Source organism: Nematostella vectensis, chromosome 10, assembly GCF_932526225.1.
Source record: "Nematostella vectensis chromosome 10, jaNemVect1.1, whole genome shotgun sequence".
Classification (NCBI taxonomy): domain Eukaryota; kingdom Metazoa; phylum Cnidaria; class Anthozoa; order Actiniaria; family Edwardsiidae; genus Nematostella; species Nematostella vectensis.
The window spans coordinates 16,490,473-16,513,604 of NC_064043.1; the positions used below are offsets into that span (position 1 = coordinate 16,490,473).

Here is a 23,132-nt window from a genome sequence, read left to right on the forward strand (position 1 = left end):
TGATAAAGTGAAATTCCATTTTTAAAAGAACGATCTGATCCTAACCTTGGTCTTGCAGAAAGTTCACGTAGCTTGAATCGCTTCCACTTGACTCCATCCTAAATGAGAATCTTTCTAGCACATCCAAGTCTCTTTTAACTAATTACGGACCCCTTATTACACTCGCCATAGGCAAATATATTTAGCATTCTACAGGGTTTAACGTAACTCAAAACACCAGATGCAGACACAACAAAACTTATCCAAAGGACGCCATCTTCAAAAAAATATAATTACCCAATCAGAACGTACGTAAGAAATCGATTCTTATTATTCTACCCGAGTCATGTGACTTCTGTGAATCTTCAGCGTCTTCTGATTGGCCATTAACAGCAATACAACAAATGTTTGAAATTTTGCCGCGTAAAATCAAGGAATCAAATTCGATATCTTCCTAATTTTTGAGAAAATAAACAAGGCAATTGTAACCTTTAGTTAAATTGAAAGCAATAAAAAACACAAAAGGGCTTCACCCGAGCATACTTTGAGAGAAAATTAGAGGTTAGAGCTAAGACCGAAACCACGTGGTTATAGAATCTAAAGCTGATTGGTTGTTTGGCGCAACGGACACCATTTCAAGATTATTATACTCCAGGAACAAAAGCGATAGCTTTCTACATTATACAACTCAAAGAATCTACCAGACCCTGTTTGATTTTAGTCCTGATATTAGTGGATTTTAAATGTTTCCCAAAGCAAAGCGGTTTATTCAACCTGGTATGTATCAGTGCACTTTTCACTATGCTTATCGTCGATCTGTGCATTCTGCTTCGAGTGATTTTTGCTTGTGGATGTTAATTATATATAACTTACTTAAGTTACTTAATGTGTGATTTTGTCTGACCGTTTGTTTGTGTTTTCTTGCCTAGTCTTTGTGTCTCGTTTTCTTACAATTTCATTGCATTTCTGACGTTTCCCAGGCTTCTTATATTCTGGTTGCCAGTATTTGACACCGTCTCGTAGAGACCTCAGCTACAAGACGTGCAAAAAAAGCCGCAGTTTACTCATGCTTAATTTTACCAAAGCTTATAAGTATATCATATCGATGCTAATATTTATTTATACCTCAGTTCATATATCACATCAATGCTAATGATTATAACACTCATGTAAATGGTTTTTTGCTCTCTCCCACAAGTACTGTACAGGACCCGAAATGATCCCAGGGCCCGAAACGATCCCAGGACCCGAAATGATCCCCAAAAGTACCCCAACTGATCCTCGGACCCGAAACGATACCGAGGAGTCCCCGAGGTCAACCCCAAGGAATTGCGGTAATGGGCAAAGGAAAAGCAGAAGAAATACTTGCAATTCTTGAAGCATAATAAAGGGTTAACAGCGACTCGATTTCTAAACAACGTGACTTAAAAATATTAAATTCCAACACAATACTTCTATTTATTACATTGCCCGGCGTTAAACCCATAAACAGAGTCCAAAACAAATACACAACCTTAAATTGCTACTGAAAGGAATACAGCATAAACATAGTACAGCTTCCTCAGATCAACCAAACTTTTGACCTTCCATCACACTCTAAACATTTTGTGGTTCCGACACATGACTCTGACACTATAAATCTCGTTTCCGGTAAACATCTCCCCTAAAAATTAATATTCATTTGACAACCAAACATGTATTTTACCACGAAATCCTTGTTCACACGAGCGAATATTTACCAAAACATTTTAGGCAGCCGGTTTGGCCGAGAAGATGGAATGACAAAAGCACACTGAGTAATACACTCGAACAACCCTTCTACTACCGATGCAAAATATTAAGAGGATGTGGCTTTTGTTGAAAGCAATATTATGTGAGTTTTGAATTTCCTCATGTAATCGTGTGTACACCCCGGCATGATCTCGTGATATGATAGGTCTTTCATTCACCGAAAACAAACATGCCAAAAAATATTTTTAAAACATTTCGCTTCCTATGAAAAGCAGCATGTCCTATCTTGTAAAGACTTTCTTTTATGGCTTGTTATGTAAAAATGATTTATCCACGCCGGGTTCTTTAAATTACTATCACAGGAATTCTTAGTTGACCCCAATTTCTGACTCAACCACTGTATTTCCCCAGAAGTCGTATATTAAAATCTTAATACTATAGTTTTAGTTAATGTAAGTTTCCTTTTAATAACACAAACAAAGCTAAATGTTTCATATGTTTTTAAAACTGAAAGCCCATCCTTACACATTCCTTTAGTTGTCCATTACTGTAATTCCTTGGGGTTCATTTCGGGGACTCTTGGGGATTGTTTCGGGTCCCGGGATCAGTTTGGGAACTTTTGGGGATCGTTTCGGGTCCTGGGATCATTTCGGGTCCTGCACAGTACCCCGACCATGACTGTAAAGGCTGGTTCTCACGAGCGACGTAAGCGGAGGCGTAAGGGTCTTATGTCACGTGAGAACCGGCTCGACCCAAGCGCAACATACACGCAAGAAGAATGGGAAGTTTTGATAATTTGAGTCTATGCTACGCTTATGTCGCATGAAAACCGGATCGATGTAAGGATAAGCGGAACAAAAGCACAAATTAAACAATCCAGCTTTAGCTCGTTGAGGTATGGGTACTACACTACGAGCTGAGCATGCTTAAAACCTTGCGCTTATGTCGAGCCTGTTCTCACGCGACATAAGACTCTAATGCTTCCGCCTGCGCTTTAACTTACGTTGTTGTGAGAACGCCTGTTCACATGAAGAGGGTTGTCTTGGGGGCTAGGTTGTCTCTAGTGCCATGGTGAATGACGCTTGGTAGCCGTCCCTTGTTGATAGACATAAAAGAAAATGGGTCAAAATGCATGCACACTTTATGTATTGTCCCTATCTTCCAGGAAAACTCTGGGTGTACCAGTCACAATGACTGAGGTCCCTAGACAGGCCCGTACCCAGGGGGGTGCAGGGTGTGCGATCACACCCCCCACATAGTCCCCCGATAGTCCACTTTTGGTTCTCAATAGACGTGCTATTTGTAGTTTGTAGACAAAACTCAAAATCAGAAGCAAGATCGCTCTGGTATCTAGCCAAATTCAACAAAAAACGTCCCGTAGAGACACTGCAAAGGCATAAAAAATCTATTTTTGTTCTTTCGGAGGTGGTTCCATTTTTATCATAGAACTCTTTCCCTCCTCCCCCCCCCCCCCCCCCCCTGCGGAGGTCCACTTTTTCGGATTTCGCACCCCCCCCCCCCAAGAAGAAAAATCATCCTGGGTACGGGCCTGCTAGAGTTATCCTTTCATTACGTTCTAGACCTAGCTGTCAAGGGTCTCAAGTGGAAGAATTTACTTACTGCAGTGTACCACTTTCATTTAGGTAGACCTTGTCCTAGCTTACAGTGGTGCTCAGTTTTCATTAATTTAATAAGTAGACCTCCTAGCCAACCCATCAGGCTATGGGTCTTGGCTATAACAAGATATCACTGATTTCCAGCGAGCATTACCCCTGCACCAGGGAGTTATGATGTCGCCAAAGAAGGCAAAAAACAGAGTGGAGTCAGATTCCCCAAGGGAAAAAGATTTACTGATCCAAAAGGTACAAATAATACTGTATATAAATTTCTTTATCTTGCGAGACAAAGGGCAGCAGATAACATGCACTTTACTTCTGCAACCAATGGATCTGGACCTGAAGAAAAAACATAGAAATGAATTTGAAAGGGTAGTTGCCATAATTTATTTATTTATTTTCAACAACAGATGTGACACCTGCACCAAGCATAGGCCATCTTGGTGAGGATTTATTTATAATAATATAAGATTCCCAACTGTATATTGTATTTGATATGCTGCATAGCAATGAAAGACCTAATTATGCTGTAAGATGTTCTGCACAGGTTTGTAGTACAGTAGGTATCTGCAGCCCCCTCCCTTTGCCTACCAACAGTCCTTTCTTATTAAGGAAATACTAAATTTTGATCTTTGTTGGTGCAAATCCTCAACAAATCCTGGATTTTTAAAACAGAAAATAATTATTATATGGTACATAATAATTAGTTTGTTATATAACTTTGTTTTATTTTATTTTCTGATCTTTTTCAGACTTCAGTACTTGTAGCAACTCCTCCACTCTGAGTTTGAGTGCTGCAAAACCAAGCCGGAAAATGGATAAGGTATTTAAGTATTATTTCAACCATAAGACATGTTATTTTTTTCAAAGAGAATGGACCTTTAGTCAGTAATGTTTAACTAGTAATTGATAATCAACATCCCCATCCCCCCTCCCCTTTCCTCCAAAGAACCAGAGTTTCTCTTTTTACCAGGTGATAACCCTGATACCAGAGGCTCCAAGCTTCATGTGAAAGAGCCGCCAGTCATTGTCACCGCTTGAACTGAAGCTAGTAGCCTCTGGTACCCAGGGTACCCGGTGATGCTTGTCTACTAAGCATATTAACAGTCTTAATGACTGCATTTTACACCTTGATATCGATATTAGTATTTTATCACATATAGTAAATTGCAAATAGAAGTATTTTATTTTTTTTATATTATTGTTGGTAGTTCTTCTACCATCGCTAAGAGACACAATGTTATTAGTTTTAATAACTAAATAATATAATACACAAAAAATATGGAGTAAAAGAACTGTTTCTTTTGCTCTGACGAAGGACTAACACTTGAAACGTCAGCGCAGCTACTCTTTTTTACAGAGGCATTCAACATCCTTTTTCAACCTTGTGTTGTTTTGTTATACCTTGTCTACACAGACAATCAAGTTTTTCTACATTTTGTCTGTAGTCTTTCTAGTAGTTATGCCATATTCCTTTTAAGATTATGTTCTTTCTAGGGCAAAACCTTGAAAAAGTATTTGGATTTTTAAAATAGAGTAAAAAGGTCAAGGTACATAATACTTATGGTATTTTTTTCCAAATTACAGGTGAAGATAAGTGAACTACAAGATGAAATAGCTGATCTTGAAAATGAGATAAGAGAACTCAAGGCCAAAAAAACATTGGAGGTGAACACAACATAACAGTATTTTGGTGATGGCTACATTCTAAACTAGAGATTACTTACAGAAATTTAATTCTTCTTTTCTTACAGAGAGAACTAAAAGAATTTCAAGATAGATCAGTTAACACAGATGCATCCAATGACTTAATGGACGAATCAGTGAATACTTCTGTAGAATTTTCAGTGATGGATAGACAATTTGCAGATCTTTCAATGAATACGGATGCTGACATTGACAAAGAATTGTTTGATAGATCTATGAATACAGAGCCAGAGGAAAGAGACTTTGCAAGCCATTCAATAAATACAGACCCATGTGAAGATTTGAATGCTCTTGTGGAAGAGAAGGAATCAGAGCTGGCAAGCCTACAGTTTCGTTTGCACTGTGAACAGGAGAATAGCCTCGCTGAGCTGGAGATGGAGCGAAGTAGGAATATTGCCTTGAGGGAGAGGCTTACAGTATTAGGTAAGTGATGCTTAGAATAACAGCAGCACCCCAATAACTTGCCTTCCAGGCAGAGGAATCCTGAAACCCCAAAAACAGTTATTTTGTATTAACCCACTAGAGAGCCAGCTGGTAGGCTACCAAATAACCTAAACTCCTGGCATTGACTTCAAGTTCCCTAGAGAACCCCAATAATCTGAACTCCCTCATAACTTGCATTTACTTCAAGTTCCCTAGAGAACCCAATAACCTGAACTCCCTGATAACTGGCATTGACGTCAAGTCCCCTAGAGAACCCCAATAACCTGAACTCCCTGATAACTGGCATTGACGTCAAGTCCCCTAGAGAACCCAACATAATCTGAACTCCCTGATAACTGGCATTGACGTCAAGTCCCCTAGAGAACCCAACATAATCTGAACTCACTGATAACTGGCATTGACTTCAAATTCCTTGGAGAACCCCAATAACCTGTGATGGTTATGAATTGCTTCCTTTTCTGGCTCTACTGCTCAGCTATCCTAATCTAAGATCCCTAGAGAAACCCAAACTCCAAACTACACTCTGGTTTATTGATTATAACAAACTATGCATACAGAACTGTCTGCCCTGACGAATCTTGGATATGCTTTGGAATTAATTAGATTTTGCTTCATATTTGTAGAGAAGACAAGTCAAGATCTAAGCAATGATCGTGATCTAGCTGAAGAGGAAAATAGAAAGCTACATGGTAAGATAACTCTCCCCTCTCCCATTCCTCTAATACACCAAGGCTCCCCCTTTACCATTCCTTTCATAGACCAAGGCTCCCCCTTTACCATTCCTTTCATAGACCAAGGCTCTCCCTTTACCATTTTTCTCATAGACCAAGGCTCCCCCTTTACCATTCTTCTCATAGACCAAGGCTCTCCCTTTACCATTCTTTTCATAGACCAAGGCTCCCCCTTTACCATTCCTTTCATAGACCAAAGCTCTCCCCTTTACCATTCCTTTCATAGACCAAGGCTCCCCCTTTACCATTCCTTTCATAGACCAAAGCTCTCCCCTTTACCATTCCTTTCATAGACCAAGGCTCCCCCTTTACCATTCCTTTCATAGACCAAGGCTCCCCCTTTACCATTCCTCTCATAGACCAAGGCTCCCCCTTTACCATTTTTCTCATAGACCAAGGCTCCCCCTTTACCATTCTTCTCATAGACCAAGGCTCCCCCTTTACCATTCTTCTCATAGACCAAGGCTCCCCCTTTACCATTCTTCTCATAGACCAAGGCTCCCCCTTTACCATTCTTCTCATAGACCAAGACTCTCCCTTTACCATTCCTTTCATAGACCAAGGCTCCCCCTTTACCATTCTTCTCATAGACCAAGGCTCCCCCTTTACCATTCTTCTCATAGACCAAGGCTCCCCCTTTACCATTCTTCTCATAGACCAAGGCTCCCCCTTTACCATTCTTCTCATAGACCAAGGCTCCCCCTTTACCATTCTTCTCATAGACCAAGGCTCCCCCTTTACCATTCCTCTCATAGACCAAGGGTCCCCCTTTACCATACTTCTCATAGACCAAGGCTCCACCTTTACCATTCTTCTCATAGACCAAGGCTCCCCCTTTACCATTCTTCTCATAGACCAAGGCTCCCCCTTTATCATTCCTCTCATAGACCAAGGCTCCCCCTTTACCATTCTTCTCATAGACCAAGGCTCCCCCTTTACCATTCTTCTCATAGACCAAGGCTCCCCCTTTACCATTCTTCTCATAGACCAAGGCTCCCCCTTTACCATTCTTCTCATAGACCAAGGCTCCCCCTTTACCATTCTTCTCATAGACCAAGGCTCCCCCTTTACCATTCCTTTCATAGACCAAGGCTCCCCCTTTACCATTCCTCTCATAGACCAAGGCTCCCCCTTTACCGTTCCTTTCATAGACCAAGGCTCCCCCTTTACCATTCCTTTCATAGACCAAGGCTCCCCCTTTACCATTCCTTTCATAGACCAAGGCTCCCCCTTTACCATTTTTCTCATAGACCAAGGCTCCCCCTTTACCATTTCTCTCATAGACCAAGACTCCCCTGTTTTCCTTTTCTCTCATAGACATTTCGAATCATTGCATAGGTGCATAGTTCTACCTTATAAAATGTTGGTACAGTATGAAATTGGTATTTTTGGACTTGATGGATAGCCACCCTAGATAGCCATCCTGGCCACTCTGGTGTATTTTATATCACCTGATGGATAGCCCCCCTGGCCACTCTGGTGTACTTTATACCACCTGATGGATAGCCCCCAGGGCCACTCTGGTGTACTTTATATCACCTGATGGATAGCCCCCCTGGCCACTCTGGTGTACTTCATATCACCTGATGGATAGCCCCCCCTGGCCACTCTGGTGTACTTTATATCACCTGATGGATAGCCCCCCTGGTCACTCTGGTGTACTTTATATCACCTGATGGATAGCCCCCCCTGGCCACTCTGGTGTACTTTATATCACCTGATGGATAGTCCCCCTGGTCACTCTGGTGTACTTTATATCACCTGATGGATAGCCCCCCCTGGCCACTCTGGTGTACTTTATATCACCTGATGGATAGCCCCCCTGGTCACTCTGGTGTACTTTATATCACCTGATGGATAGCCCCCCCCCCTCCCCTGGCCACTCTGGTGTACTTTATATCACCTGATGGATAGCCCCCCCCCCTCCCCTGGCCACTCTGGTGTACTTTATATCACCTGATGGATAGCCCCCCCCTGGCCACTCTGGTGTACTTCATATCACCTGATGGATAGCCCCCCCTGGCCACTCTGGTGTATTTTATATCACCTGATGGATAGCCCCCCCCCCTGGCCTCTCTGGTGTACTTCATATCACCTGATGGATAGCCCCCCCTGGCCACTCTGGTGTACTTTATATCACCTGATGGATAGCCCCCCCTGGCCACTCTGGTGTACTTTATATCACCTGATGGATAGCCCCCCCCTTGCCTCTCTGGTGTACTTCATATCACCTGATGGATAGCCCCCCCCCCCCCCCTTGCCTCTCTGGTGTACTTTATATCACCTGAGTTACCCCTGGATCCCCCCACTGTAACTTGGTGGTTATTCCATGACTGTTTTAGGTGTGGCATCTGAACTTGGCATCGAAAACATACAGATGAGGGAGGAACTGATGGAGAAAGAGCAACTCCTTCAGGTACACCCCGCCCACCCCACTCATATTACAATGCTACTGTGAAACCTAGACTTCACAATTCTAAAAAGAAGCCGGAAAGTGGGTGTAACCAAACAGTCAGAAAAACTGAACTGAATTATTTAAAAATTATCTATAGAATAATAGATAGCACTACATACTTTGATATAACCTATAACCAGAGTTATCTGTTAGCTACGATATGTATTTATTTAGATGCTGCCTGTTATTGCTGTGAATTAACCAGTTGGGGTCTCATAGCAGTACTGTTAGGTTTCCCACTGTGCTTGCCACGTTTTGACCTTTTGAAAAGCTGATAAATGGCTGATTTTTTTGTCAGGATTTGAACAGGGGGATAGAGTCTTTTAGACACGAAGAAGAGAAGAAAATAAACGATTTGAGAAAAGCTGTTGACGAAGAAATGGCGGTAATTAAATAAGTACAAGAAACCCTTTTTTATTATCTGGATTTATGAAATATGCGGATATGTCGAAAATCACATCAGTCCGCTTACGAAAATGAAGAAAATGTAGGGGAACTTACAACAAGGTGTTTCCATGAAGAGACCACCTTTGATTCGTTATACTTCTATTTTTAGAGAGTGAAAAACCTTGAGCACAAGCTACAAGAAGCTTTGCAGTCCTGCTCAAACAACATTTCGAGAGTGCAAGCTAGAGCAGATGAACTAGAGGCGAAAAACTTTGAGCTTCTGAGCAAGATTGCGGAGACTGAAGACCAACTTGCCGAAACTGGTCTGCGCAAGAAAGAGGCAGAAGAGAGCTATAAGCGGCTTGTGGACGAGAACCAGTCACTCGAGTCGCGCTTGGAGCAAGAAACGACACATAACAGTGAGCTTCTAAAGAGAATCACAGAGACTGAGAAACACCTTGTTGAGATCGGTCTGCGCAAGAAAGAGGCAGAAGAGAGCTGTAGGCGCCTGGAAACCGAGTGCCAGGAACTAAGCACGCAACTGGAGCATTCTCAGGCAGACTTGCAGAGACAGCATGCGCTGTCTGCCACTAGAGAAGAGCAACTTCAGGCGGAGATTCACAGGTAACAACGACAAAGTCGTGCGTAATGTAATTTGCTTTCGGCACATTATGGCATAGCCAAGACCGTTTACTCGAGAATGTCCTTGGTTAAAGTTGTATTCCTGATATTTCCAATACACTTGAGACAACATAAATGGGAGAGGTAGCGCTATCGCAGTTTTTCCTTTGTATGTTTCCCAACAAATGGTACAAAAATTGCGTGTACAAGTGAAAGTCACAGTGCTTTGTGCTGGTGATACTTTCAAAATTTCACAGTTGCCCTCGAATCTTCGCTTCTCGGCCAACTGTTTTTTTTTTTTTTCGTACAATCATTGTCATCCTTGGACATTATCCGCCGATATCCCAGGGATCTCTTGTGATATCCCAGGGATCTCTGTAATATCCCAGGGTTCCCTTGTGATATCCCAGGGATCCCTTGTGGTATCCCAGGGATCCCTTGTGATATCCCAGTGATCCCTTGTGATATCCCAGGGATCCCTTGTGGTATCCCAATGATCCCTTGTGATATCCTAGCCGTGTCCCAGCCGCCAGAAGGGGTTTATTTACTAAATGATCAGAGAGTCAATATCGGACTGTTATCATTGATGATCAGAGAGTCAATATCGGACTGTTGATTATCAAATGTTGATCAGATAGTGAATATCGGACTGTTGATTATCAAATGTTGATCAGATAGTGAATATCGGACTGTTGGTTATCAAATGTTGGTCAGATAGTGAATATCGGACTGTTGGTTATCAAATGTTGATCAGATAGTGAATATCGGACTGTTGATTATCATTGATGATCAGATAGTCAATATCGGACTGTTGATTATCAATTGTTGATCAGATAGTCAATTGTTGATCAGATAGTCAATATCGGACTGTTATCATTGATGATCAGATAGTCAATATCGGACTGTTGGTTATCAAATGTTGATCAGATAGTGAATATCAGACTGTTGATTATCAAATGTTGATCAGATAGTGAATATTGGACTGTTGATTATCAAATGTTGATCAGATAGTGAATATCGGACTGTTGGTTATCAAATGTTGATCAGATAGTGAATATCGGACTGTTGATTATCAAATGTTGATCAGATAGTGAATATCGGACTGTTGATTATCAAATGTTGATCAGATAGTGAATATCGGACTGTTGGTTATCAAATGTTGATCAGATAGTGAATATCGGACTCTTGATTATCAAATGTTGATCAGATAGTGAATATCGGACTGTTGGTTATCAAATGTTGATCAGATAGTGAATATCGGACTGTTGATTATCAAATGTTGATCAGATAGTGAATATCGGACTGTTGGTTATCAAATGTTGATCAGATAGTCAATATCGGACTGTTATCATTGATGATCAGATAGTCAATATCGGACTGTTATCATTGATGATCAAATAGTCAATATCGGACTGTTGATTATCAAATGTTGATCAGATAGTCAACATCGGACTGTTGGTTATTAAATAATGATCAGATAGTATATATCGGACTGTTGATTATCGAATGATGATCAGTTGGTCAATATCGGACTGTTGATTATCCAATGTTGATCAGTTGGTCAAAATCAGACTGTTGATTATCAAATGTTGATCACATAGTCAATATCGTACTGTTGATTATCATTGATGATCAGATAGTCAAAATCGGACCGTTGGTTATCAGATGTTGATCAGATAGTCAATATCGGACTGTTAATTTTCAAGTTGCTGCTTTTTTTTTACTTGTCAAGAAAGCTGAGAGAGAGAGAGTATACGAAGAGAAAGAGAGGTAGAAAAGAATAAGGCTAGATAAAAAATATTATTGTTTCTGGTCGCCGCCCGCGTCCAGAATTTGTGTCACATGCAACTTTTTATTTTATTTGTATTTCTTCGCTATTAAGGTATTGGTAAAGGTAAATTTGACACCACTGTTTGTTTTTGTGGTTTTTGCAAAACCTGTATCAATAGTTCTTAAACTTTATTTTTGCAAAAAAAAAAAAATCATAAATCGCATACTAAGACGGCTGAAATGGGCCTTTGCTGTTTCCCGTGACCTGTTGACCGTGAATTCACGCCAAATCTTTGACTTTTCTTGCGTACTATTTTGAGGCGAGGACTCGGCTTGTCGGGCGTAACCTCGCTACGGGTTTTAAGATATCGCCTTCAAATTTTCGGGATCTGATAGATAATTATGCCATGTCATAAAGGAATTTTCGACGCTTTTTATAGCACTTTTCGTCTCCAAATTTCGCAAGAAATGAGAGTTACAAATTTGATTCGTGATATTTTGTTGACAGTGTCAAATAACAAAAAGTCCTCACACACTTTGGTAGATCATCTATCTGTCATTGAGATGCCATTACGTGCAAGCTCATGCGCTATAGCGCGAAGGTGCATTACGCCCTAGATTAAACTCTCCGTACTTTTGAGTTTGAGGCCTCAAAACTTAAACACGGAATTAGCTATTGCATATAATAAAACTTGCAGGAGATAATCTTTTATTTGATATATAGTTTGTACATGTAGTGAAAATTGCGGCGCGACAATATCGTTTTTTCGACAATGTCGTTTTCCTTTACCGAGACCTTAAACCTCTAGAATCATGCGAGTTTTTACTTTTGTGCTCTTCGATAACAGAAGAAAAAAGCCACATAGACAATATTGTCGTTTCTGGTCGCCGCCCGCATCAATGCATGCTCCCGCATAAGAAATCGCGACCAGAACAACAATATCTTTTGTGCGGTGAAGTAAAAAGGACCGGTGCCTTTTTCTTAATCACCTTTTCCATCTCGCTTATTTCCATATCCACTCTAAAAGAGAAATAAGCTGTCGCTTCTGCATTTTTTTACCCTTTTCCTTCTCCTTTAGAAACGAGGAGATGATGACGAACAGCCTGAAGTCTCTCACGGCAAAATTCGAATCCTTGGAGCAAGACTCTGGTTAGTAAGGCGTACGACTTTATTTACGTGTTTATGGTTAGTAAGGCGTACATTGTATTTACGTGTTTATGGTTAGTAAGGCGTACATTGTATTTACGTGTTTATGGTTAGTAAGGCGTACATTGTATTTACGTGTTTATGGTTAGTAAGGCGTACATTGTATTTACGTATCTGGTTAGTAAGGCGTACATTGTATTTACGCGTCTGATTAGTATGGCGTACACTGTACTTACGTGTTTTATATCTATTCACTCAGCGAAATCTAAGTAACCCATGAACATAAAGTCTTAGCTTGTGTCCGTATTTACGTATTTCTGATGTCTATTCACTCTTGATGCCTTAGCTTCAGCCAAGTCCACTTTTGAACGTGAACTTCGTACCGTGCATGCTGAGCTTGAGGCTACAAAAGCGTCTCTGCAGTACAGGTGAGAGGACAGCATCAGCGATACCTTTCTGCTCGTTGACTTCAAGTGTTCACGTCGCAAAATGCTTTCTATGCATTCAGCGGAAAGGTTCGCCGATTTATCAACCTTATGGGTTTCATTGGACTTCAGAAGGATCTCTCAGCATTTTTCCATACGCAATATGCCTCACCCTGCCAGAGTGCTGCCTATACCTCCACCAAGTTGTCTGAGTGGTAACGTGGTATTGATGTTTTTTTGTTTTTGTTTACAGCAACAAGCAAACAGAGGAAGCGGAGTTTGTTAGTATCTCATTGAAGGGGCAGATGCAACAACAGCAACAGACCGTGAGCCAACTCCAGGACGAACTCGACTCCAGCCAGGTGCTTATTAGGACTCTATTTACTACATACATGGATATAATATTTGATTTTTATTATATGGCTACGATAGTACACGTGCTCTGATTGGCTGTTGAGCGGGCTGGAATCCTACAATATTTAGATATTTTTTCGCTGCGGGCTTTTTACATAGCCAAGTGACTTGGCGAATTTTGACCCAAAAAAACAAAATCAAGCAAAAAGAAAGAAAACAGGTCTTAGAAGTTGATAATAGGCGACAAGCACTTTGAGTCAGAGTTTTATTTTCCTGACAAGATTGTGTAAAAGAAAATTTTGACAAGAAGAAAAACAATCTGACGAACCAAGAAATACAAAGCTTATATTTATATCGGAAAAGCAAACAAAACAATAAATAACAAGGGGTGCAAATACCCAAAAGAGTCTCTTTAAGATACTGCAGCTTCTTTGTAAATGCAATATTTTCATCAAATCACCATAAAGCAGTGCAAAGTGTTTGGTGTTTTCTTTTACATCAAAAGTTTGTTCTCTACACACTGTAAAGTTTTTACACCAAATAGTCCATTCATGCCGTGAAGACTATGTCTGAGCTTTTTTTCTCATTGTTTGGATCCATTACACCTTTAGGATGAAGCCTAGCTTCCAAAAGGTGAAAATAGGAAGACAATAGCCCGAAAAGTTAAATCCGATCTATAACCTAATTGATATTCGCGCGAAAGCGAAAGTTGATTTTTTTCTCTCGTAATTTTAACTTTTAAAAGCCATATAGTACAACTTTTATTAACCTCGATTGCTCAGGCTGTACGGAGAAGTATCATACCGAGGTCTTGAATGTACGGCCCAAGGCCACAGGCCTCGTCTTTGTACAGTTCACCAACCCCTTGTCTTTGTACAGTTCAGTAATCCCTTGTCTCTGTGCACTTCAGTAACCCCTTGTCTTTGTGCAGTTCAGTAACCCCTTGTCTCTGTGCACTTCAGTAACCCCTTGTCTTTGTGCAGTTCAGTAACCCCTTGTCTTTGTGCAGTTCAGTAACCCCTCGTCTTTGTGCAGTTCAGTAATCCCTTGTATTTGTGCAGTTCAGTAATCCCTTGTATTTGTGCAGTTCAGTAATCCCTTGTCTTTGTGCAGTTCAGTAACCCCTTGTCTTTCACAGGCCAGGGTGAAGTCCCTTGAGTACGGGATGATGAGTATGCAGGAGGCTGCGATCAGGGAGAAGGCCGCTGCAGAGACAAGAGAGCAGAGCGTGAGTCGTTACTTCCATAGACCAAGCCGTTGTATCAAACTACGGTACCCATGATCTTCCATAGACCAGGCCGTTGTGTCAACACTATCCATGATCTTCCATTGACCAGGCCGTTGTGTCAACAGTACTCATATTTGCCGTGAAATTGGTTACCTTGTGAAAAAAAAAACTCTTATTTGTGTTCTTATTGTTGTTATTTAAGATGCTAAATAAGCTCGGTGTCGTGGAAAATAGAGAGAAGCAGCTTTTGGTCGACCTCGAGATTTTCTCAAGGTAAAGTAAAGAGAAGTCAAAATGTTAGCGAAAAAAAGTTTGATGCATAGAGAGAAAATATCCGGTATCAGAAGGAAGTCTCCTGAGTCACTGGAAATGTTTAAAATTCGACATTATAAGCAAGTCAACGCAAGTTGTCAGAAATAGCAAAACTCCGGACAGCTTGCGTTGACTTGCGTTATGTTTGACAAGGGCTTTTTGTGCCGTTGATTGAGCTTTCTGTGTCATCTCAGCAAAGCAAAAGACGCTGAAGACCGGGTATCAGAAATCCTAAAAGTCAAAGAAGAATTTGGAAGGTAAAGGCTTATATCCCTACCCCTAACGTACGTACGTACGTACATGCATGCATGCACGCATTGAATTGCATTGCATACATAGTTTATTGGTACCCTGTAAACAATAATACAGTCATCTTAAGGCATTATGTTTTGTCTTATTCGAAATGAATCAGACACGAACTTTGCAGCTCTCGCAGCATTGGTTGTTATTTTTAGAAACATATTGTGTGTGGAAAGGTTCTTGTTATAGACGAAACTGTCCCTAACGTCTTTATACGCGTCACGGCAAAATGCAACATGTCTTCCGTACCCAACTTGCATATGGACAAGCTCTCTCTTCTGGTCTTTTATAGGGCGTCAAATCCCTCCCTATTTCAATATGTAAGGGATGGTTGCTTATTCGGAGACGCTGTTAATGCTGTTCTATGTCAGGGGCTCATAAGTAGGGGCAATCAACTTCCCTACATTCTGGTATTATATAGGTGTCACGGCGTTTCCTAGGATCAGGCTATTTTCAGACGCGCGGATGAGCCAATCAGATTCGACCTTTGTGTTGAAGTTTTGGCTGAGCTCAACTGCACACGGAGTCTTGGACAAAAAGCTATGTTCTCTCTCCGGTACTTTGACTTTTGTTGCTCTCTTCTTTAATATGAATCAAACCCTACCTATGACTTTGAATTCAAGCTTGCAATTCTTTCGTTAAACAAACAAAACCGACGGATGATGGATAAAAAAATAGACATCCTAACTGCAATTTGCACGTGCAGCCTCACGTCACTCGCGCGCGCGACCAATGTCAACGTAGCTGATTGGCCCGTTCGCGCGCGTGCGTCTAAAAATAGCCTGATTCTCGGAAACGCTGTGACATTACACATGATTGCCCCTACTTATGACCCCCTGTCTATGTTGAATATTTTTACGACTGTTAGGTGCAGTTCTAGCCTATTTTTTGTTTGAAAGGTTCTGTACGTTCTTAATTTTTTTTTTTTTTTTTTTTTTTTTATTTCCTCTGTTACGCTGGTCATCAAAAAGTTTTCCTTGCCATTTTTGGTATTCAATATCCTTCAATTACCAAATTACCAAAAGCACTAAAAGTGATTTCTTGCTTTGCGAGGGTAAAATTACCAAAAGAACTAAAAGTGATTTCTTGCTTTGCGAGGGTAAAATTACCAAAAGCACTAAAAGTGAGTTCTTGCTTTGCGAGGGTAAAATTACCAAAAGAACTAAAAGTGATTTCTTGCTTTGCAAGGGTAAAATTACCAAAAGCACTAAAAGTGAGTTCTAGGTACTTGACAGTGGGATTTGATTGATCAACGTTTTGAAATTTACTACCATGATTCGCTTTTTATAATGTAACTGTTCTGAACAATATTGCAAAGATAAAATTTGTTATCTGAGAGTATTCTTCTGTATTTAGACGTCTTGTTGACACACAGACGAAGTTCACCCAATCCGAAATTAACTTCAAGAGGTGAGAAACAAAGTTTTGATTTTATGGCGGCGGTCCTTCGTGTCGAATCCTACCCCGTTTGCCTTCTAGTGCATTTTATGGCGGCGGTCCTCCGTGTCGAATCCTACCCCGTTTGCCTTCTAGTGCATTTTATGGCGGCGGTCCTTCGTGTCGAATCCTACCCCGTTTGCCTTCTAGTGCATTTTATGGCGGCGGTCCTCCGTGTCGAATCCTACCCCGTTTGCCTTCTAGTGCATTTTATGGCGGCGGTCCTTCGTGTCGAATCCTACCCCGTTTGCCTTCTAGTGCATTTTATGGCGGCGGTCCTTCGTGTCGAATCCTACCCCGTTTGCCTTCTAGTGCATTTTATGGCGGCGGTCCTTCGTGTCGAATCCTACCCCGTTTGCCTTCTAGTGCATTTTATGGCGGCGGTCCTTCGTGTCGAATCCTACCCCGTTTGCCTTCTAGTGCATTTTATGGCGGCGGTCCTTCGTGTCGAATCCTACCCCGTTTGCCTTCTAGTGCATTTTATGGCGGCGGTCCTTCGTGTCGAATCCTACCCCGTTTGCCTTCTAGTGCATTTTATGGCGGCGGTCCTCCGTGTCGAATCCTACCCCGTTTGCCTTCTAGTGCATTTTATGGCGGCGGTCCTTTGTGTCGAATCCTACCCCGTTTGCCTTCTAGTGCATTTTTGTCTAAGCACAGGAGTTAAGAGATTTTTATGAATTTGGACCTATATTCCCCCTTTTCTAGGAAACTAAGCGAGATCGAGAGGGAAAATGCGTCTCTACAAGAAATGATTGATAGGTAGGTAAAAGAGTTGATTTGGATGATGACGGTAGTGGAGGGACAACAAGATCGAAAGAGATGCGTTCGCGTTTGACAATCAATTGCAATTTAATTGCAATAAAATTAGAAAAAAAAAATCAGAGACAGATAAAAATATACTTAAGACATCTCTTCTACTGAAGCGAACGTAGTTAGAGGAGTTTACAGTGCAAACACATCCTCAATTGAATATGAAATTGGGAATTTGTTGTAGTTTGGTGTAAAACGGCTGAAATTTTTCAGATAGAACACATTTTCACAGGCTGCTATTCAATTCTGAATGTAATCCCATTGTTTTCTGCCGTCGTCGTCCAAGTTCCCGAGTTTACAGTGCAAACACATCCTCAATTGAATATGAAATTGGGAATTTGTTGTAGTTTGGTGTAAAACGGCTGAAATTTTTCAGATAGAACGCATTTTCACGGGCTGCTATTCAATTCTGAATGTAATCCCATTGTTTTCTGCCGTCGTCGTCCAAGTTCCCGTTCTCGTTGCTTAAGGTCCCCAATGATGATGATGGTGGTGGTGGTGGTGGTGATTATAATGGTGGTGATGGTGATGATGATGATGGTGGTGGTGGTGGTGATGATGATGATGGTGATGGTGATGGTGATGATGATGATGATGGTGGTGGTGGTGATGGTGATTATAATGGTGGTGATGGTGATTATAATGGTGGTGATGGTGATTATAATGGTGGTGATGATGATTATAATGGTGGTGATGGTGATAGTAATGGTGGTGATGGTGGTGATAATGGTACTGGTGATGGTGATGGTGATTATAATGGTGGTGATAAAGATGATAGTTCAGATGATGATGATGATGACGATGACTGTAGTAGGGAGTTGGATGGTGATGAGGTGGAAGAGGGAGTCGAGTAGAATGACGAATATGATTAGAAGTTGATTGGATTTTATTTGTGGAAAAAGTTCATGCAATACAAGTACAATGAAAGTAATTTTCAAATTTCATCTATAGCAAAAGCAGAAATGATGAAAACGAGTTGGAGGCGCAACTTCACATGTAAGACTTTTGAATTAGCTTGTGCGTAAAGTAAGTCTTCACAATAAAATAAAGTCTTGATATACTGGCTTTCTATGCAGGTGGCAGACTAAGTATCATGAGCTAGAGGAAAAGATTGAGCCATTTAAGGTACTCGTTAACTGCCATACAAGCCCTTTTATCAATCAGTGTACTGTCACTAACTGCCATACAAGCCCTTTTATCATTCAGTGTACTGTCACTAACTGTCGTACAAGCCCTTTTATCAATTAGTGTACTGTCACTAACTGTCGTACAAGCCCTTTTATCATTCAGTGTACTGTCACTAACTGTCGTACAAGCCCTTTTATCATTCCGTGTACTGTCACTAACTGCCATACAAGCCCTTTTATCAATCAGTGTACTGTCACTAACTGTCGTACAAGCCCTTTTATCAATTAGTGTACTGTCACTAACTGCCATACAAGCCCTTTTATCAATCAGTGTACTGTCACTAACTGTCTTACAAGCCCTTTTATCAATCAGTGTACTGTCACTAACTGTCGTACAAGCCCTTTTATCATTCAGTGTACTGTCACTAACTGCCATACAAGCCCTTTTATCAATCAGTGTACTGTCACTAACTGTCGTACAAGCCCTTTTATCATTCAGTGTACTGTCACTAACTGCCATACAAGCCCTTTTATCAATCAGTGTACTGTCACTAACTGTCGTACAAGCCCTTTTATCATTCAGTGTACTGTCACTAACTGTCGTACAAGCCCTTTTATCAATCAGTGTACTGTCACTAACTGTCGTACAAGCCCTTTTATCATTCAGTGTACTGTCACTAACTGTCGTACAAGCCCTTTCATCATTCAGTGTACTGTCACTAACTGTCGTACAAGCCCTTTTATCATTCAGTGTACTGTCACTAACTGTCTTACAAGCCCTTTTATCATTCAGTGTACTGTCACTAACTGTCGTACAAGCCCTTTTATCATTCAGTGTACTGTCACTAACTGTCGTACAAGCCCTTTTATCATTCAGTGTACTGTCACTAACTGCCATACAAGCCCTTTTATCAATCAGTGTACTGTCACTAACTGCCATACTTACACAGCAAAAGACAAAGTTTGTTGAGCGTCGTGTCTACCGTTTAAATAGACGATTTAGTCTAGATTTTTTGGTTTTCAAAATCCTATGCAACAAAATATAGTTGTTAAAATGTCATAGTCAAGCCAGAACAAAAGATGCGAGGTCGATACGACAAAGCCTCAGTTTGATATTTCCCGGCATGACCTCACTCTCGGTTAGTAAGTAGTTATACTCTCCAGTGTTTGTTTTAATCTTTTTATTTTAAGGGTCGTTTCATATTGATTGTTTGCTGTTAGTGTAGGGAATAAATTAAACCCATTATATACCCAGGAACAACTGGATGCATTTGAGGAAGAGAAGAGAGCCTTGTTGTGTCAGAGCAGCCAAGCACAAAGCGAGGTTAGTAGACCCACTGCAGATGGATATCTCTCGCGGCGCATTGTATAGCCTGTGTGGCAATGAGCAGGGGAAGGGAGGGAGACCTGACGAGATTATAGTGATTCTCAATACATCGCGACCCTTCACCTTGACATTCTAATGGTGATTTTGGTTAGTTCGTGGACGTCAATCATCTGCGTTTCCATAACGATCAAGGCAGACTTCATTTGTTTCGTGTATCGAAAGTTGTAGTCGACTTTACTCAGGGCCCGAGAGCCACATTTGACAACACGGTAAAGAAACGCAAAAGTTCAGTTCTTATAAAAGGGTAAAAAATATATTACAAAATATTCAAGGTTCAAGTTTTGCCAGTCATCTCACAAAGAAAGCCACCTCTTCCTTCAAGATTCGATCGCCGTCATGCAAGTCAACAAACGGCCACGGTTATCACAGATAATATTTGATTTTGCGACCTACTAATTAGATCATCACTTGCTCTAATTCCTGTGAATCTTTTGCCTTCACTGTTCGTGCCGTGTTCCAAACGTTTTGAAGCAATTTCTGCTGATCATTTGAGCCAAACCGACCTACGCGCTTCGATTCTCCATCTCACAAACAAATGAAGTTGACTGCGAAACTGCGATCGTTATGGAAACGCGGATGATTGACGTCCACGATCTAACCAATAACACTGTTAGAATGACAAGGCGAAGGGTCGCGATGTATCGAGAATCGCTATAATGTTTGCTTAATCAACCATATGAACGTACACTAATCACACCGTGTGGTGTTTGACAGGTCAATAAGTTGAGCGCGCAATACGCCAAGCTTCTTGGTCACCAGAACAACAAGCAGAAGATCCATCACGTGCTCAAGTTAAAGCAAGAGAACATCAGCCTCAAGACCGTGAGTTTGTAATATTCACTTTTTCTTGGTTCTTAGATAACAACCATCTGGCTCGACCAAGGCTCGCGTATGGTACGCTGTCTATGTGTATCCTATGGATCCATATCCATTGTGAGAGCCACTATGTGCAATGGGGACTACATAACTAATTTTGCTTGCAGATGTTTAATCGGCGATTTCAGTGTTGCGCGGCGAAACAAGGTTGTTGGCGTCAACTAATTTTGGGCATAAAATACTGAGTAGGCCTGCGAGCAGGCTAATTTAGGCTCTAGATGTTACTAAGTCACGCCCTTCGTAATCAACAGGAAAACGCTAAGCTACGAGAAACAAATGAAAAGCAAATGCGCGCTTTGAAGAAAATGGAAGAGAAAGCGGGTAACACATCCAAGAAATTTAACCCTAACGAGGCGTTCCAGCACGCCAAGGAGAACCGTCCTTTAGCTCGATTGAACGGTGAGAGTTTTACACAGAATTATAAAATGTCTTACGCAATGTTTTGTGAATTGAGTTTTTTTCTTGCTATTGGAGACATGACGTCTTCCCTCCATGAGAAGCAAACTGATGATAGTTTATAAACCAAGCGTGGAAGCACGGGTGGCCTAGTGTGTTAGCGCGTCGGCCTCTCACCGCTGTGGCCCAGGTTCGAATCCTGGCTCAAACTATGGATTTTTCCGGGTTCCTGCCTTGATTCGAATGTGTCACAAGTGAGTTGAAGTTATTCTCCCGTGCTTCCAGTCTTCTCGGATAAGGACACTAAACCGGAGGTCCCGTCTTTTCAAGCTGCACTTCACTAACCTGAACCGAAGGGACGTAAAAGAACCACTGGGGACGCAATAAACCCTCTGGCAGTGACCACCCCCAGTGACAGTGCTTACTAACCGAGGGCAATATGTTAGAAAACTGTATATTCGGTTAAATATGTTACCCTCGATAAACAAAGATTAAACTGAAACAAAGATTAAACTAAACCCATACTTCAAAGATTTACCCATAAACCAAGCCAAGTTACATTGAAAGTTTAACGCAACGGAACAACTCCACCTGTAACTTGACCAAGCCAAGTTAGAAGCACACATTAGAAGCTGACCATAACAAAACAACCCCAACAATTCACGCTTGTTTCTTTTGCAGGCAATACCTCGATAAAGTCGTCGTGACACCTTGTTATTATACGCCAAATTCTTAGTGTAATGTAACAAACCTCTATTATTCACTAACTCAAATTCTCCTTACCGTGATATACTTGGTAGAGAAGGAAGATGTACGGTTTGATAGAGTAAAAATCTAAAAGCACGCCTCACCATCATGTTGAAGAAGTGCATGTAACGATAGGGTACCACCACTTCCCAAACGACGTACTTTTCCCATACTTAACCAATTGTAAATTTGTTTAACCCGTATGAGAGTACAAATGTACGAAAAATGTCGAGTAACCTTCCACGCCTTAGTGCCATTGCATGACATATTTAGATTAGATGGCTAATAAGATGTTTGCAACGATATTTCAATGTATCGCCTGAATAAAATGGCCGTATTATTGTATCTATGTATTGTGTATATGTTTATATAATCATACGGGCATTTAACTCGGGTGCTTTATTGAAATATCGTTACACCTACGATTAATGATAATACATATAACCAACTCGATTTATTCCAGAGCCCTAGTGGTGCACACTTGTCTTTGTCAATCAATGTGTGACAATGAAGGCACGTATGATAAGCAGCATTTGTAAAAATGCTCACTCAATACTTGTGTCAGAGTAAGGAAATAATTTTACCAAATTAAAAGAATAGCGCAATTGCTTTCCAGAATCAGCCGATGGAAATATATGCTTTTCCCCACTTAATGTTTTTTTAAGAATAAAATTAAGGGCTGACTGAGGGCTGAGACTGTACTTTCTGCTAATTGTAACGAAGTTGTCTTATTAGCTATAATGTTCCTGGACCAAGCACTTTTTGGTCGCCTGGCGATTTAACAAAGGCTTGGTTCTAGCGCATTCGCTTGTACCTTTACTTTTATGAATAAATTACTCAAAAACAGCTTGAACTCTATTGGTTAAGCCTCCTGTGGTCAGTGAGACTATGGTCTTGATATGCAGGGAGGCTATATGGTTTTGATATGCAGGGAGGCTATGGTCTTGATATGCAGGGAGACTATGGTCTTGATATGCAGTGTGACTATGGTCTTGATATGCAGTGTGACTATGGTCTTGATATGCAGTGTGACTATGGTCTTGATATGCAGTGTGACTATGGTCTTGATATGCAGTATGACTATGGTCTTGATATGCAGTGTGACTATGGTCTTGATATGCAGGGAGACTGGTCTTGATATGCAG

The 23,132-nt window shown here is 41.0% G+C and overlaps 2 protein-coding genes across 4 annotated transcripts in view; one reads left to right on the forward strand and one right to left on the reverse strand.

Moving 5' to 3' along the window:
* Window positions 1–280, reverse strand: part of LOC116613230 (sodium channel and clathrin linker 1) — a 28,520-nt gene extending 28,240 nt beyond the window's left edge. The window contains exon 1 of one of the 2 annotated variants that reach the window (XM_032373887.2): window positions 46–278. In XM_032373887.2, the coding sequence (XP_032229778.2) occupies window positions 46–97 (52 nt within the window). In that variant the 5' untranslated portion in view covers window positions 98–278. Of the gene's footprint in view, window positions 1–45 lie in introns of both variants that reach the window. The other variant, XM_032373888.2, reaches the window with a different exon arrangement.
* Window positions 281–598: 318 nt separating this feature from the next.
* On the forward strand, window positions 599–22,833 carry LOC5505533 (hyaluronan-mediated motility receptor). 2 transcript variants are annotated; one of them, XM_032373890.2, is made up of 24 exons: window positions 599–756; window positions 3,471–3,572; window positions 3,737–3,769; window positions 4,079–4,149; window positions 4,914–4,994; window positions 5,081–5,456; window positions 6,101–6,166; window positions 8,551–8,624; window positions 8,962–9,048; window positions 9,220–9,674; window positions 12,521–12,591; window positions 12,935–13,016; window positions 13,267–13,375; window positions 14,506–14,595; window positions 14,798–14,868; window positions 15,102–15,164; window positions 16,564–16,617; window positions 17,350–17,403; window positions 18,406–18,450; window positions 18,531–18,579; window positions 19,837–19,905; window positions 20,683–20,790; window positions 21,096–21,243; window positions 21,922–22,833. In XM_032373890.2, the coding sequence occupies exons 1-24, from the start codon at window positions 723–725 to the stop codon at window positions 21,945–21,947; spliced, it is 2,418 nt and encodes an 805-aa protein (XP_032229781.2). In that variant the 5' UTR covers window positions 599–722; the 3' UTR covers window positions 21,948–22,833. The 2 variants fall into 2 exon arrangements, with proteins under 2 accessions (XP_032229781.2, XP_032229783.2); XM_032373892.2 differs by lacking the exon at window positions 8,962–9,048.
* Window positions 22,834–23,132: the final 299 nt, after the last annotated feature.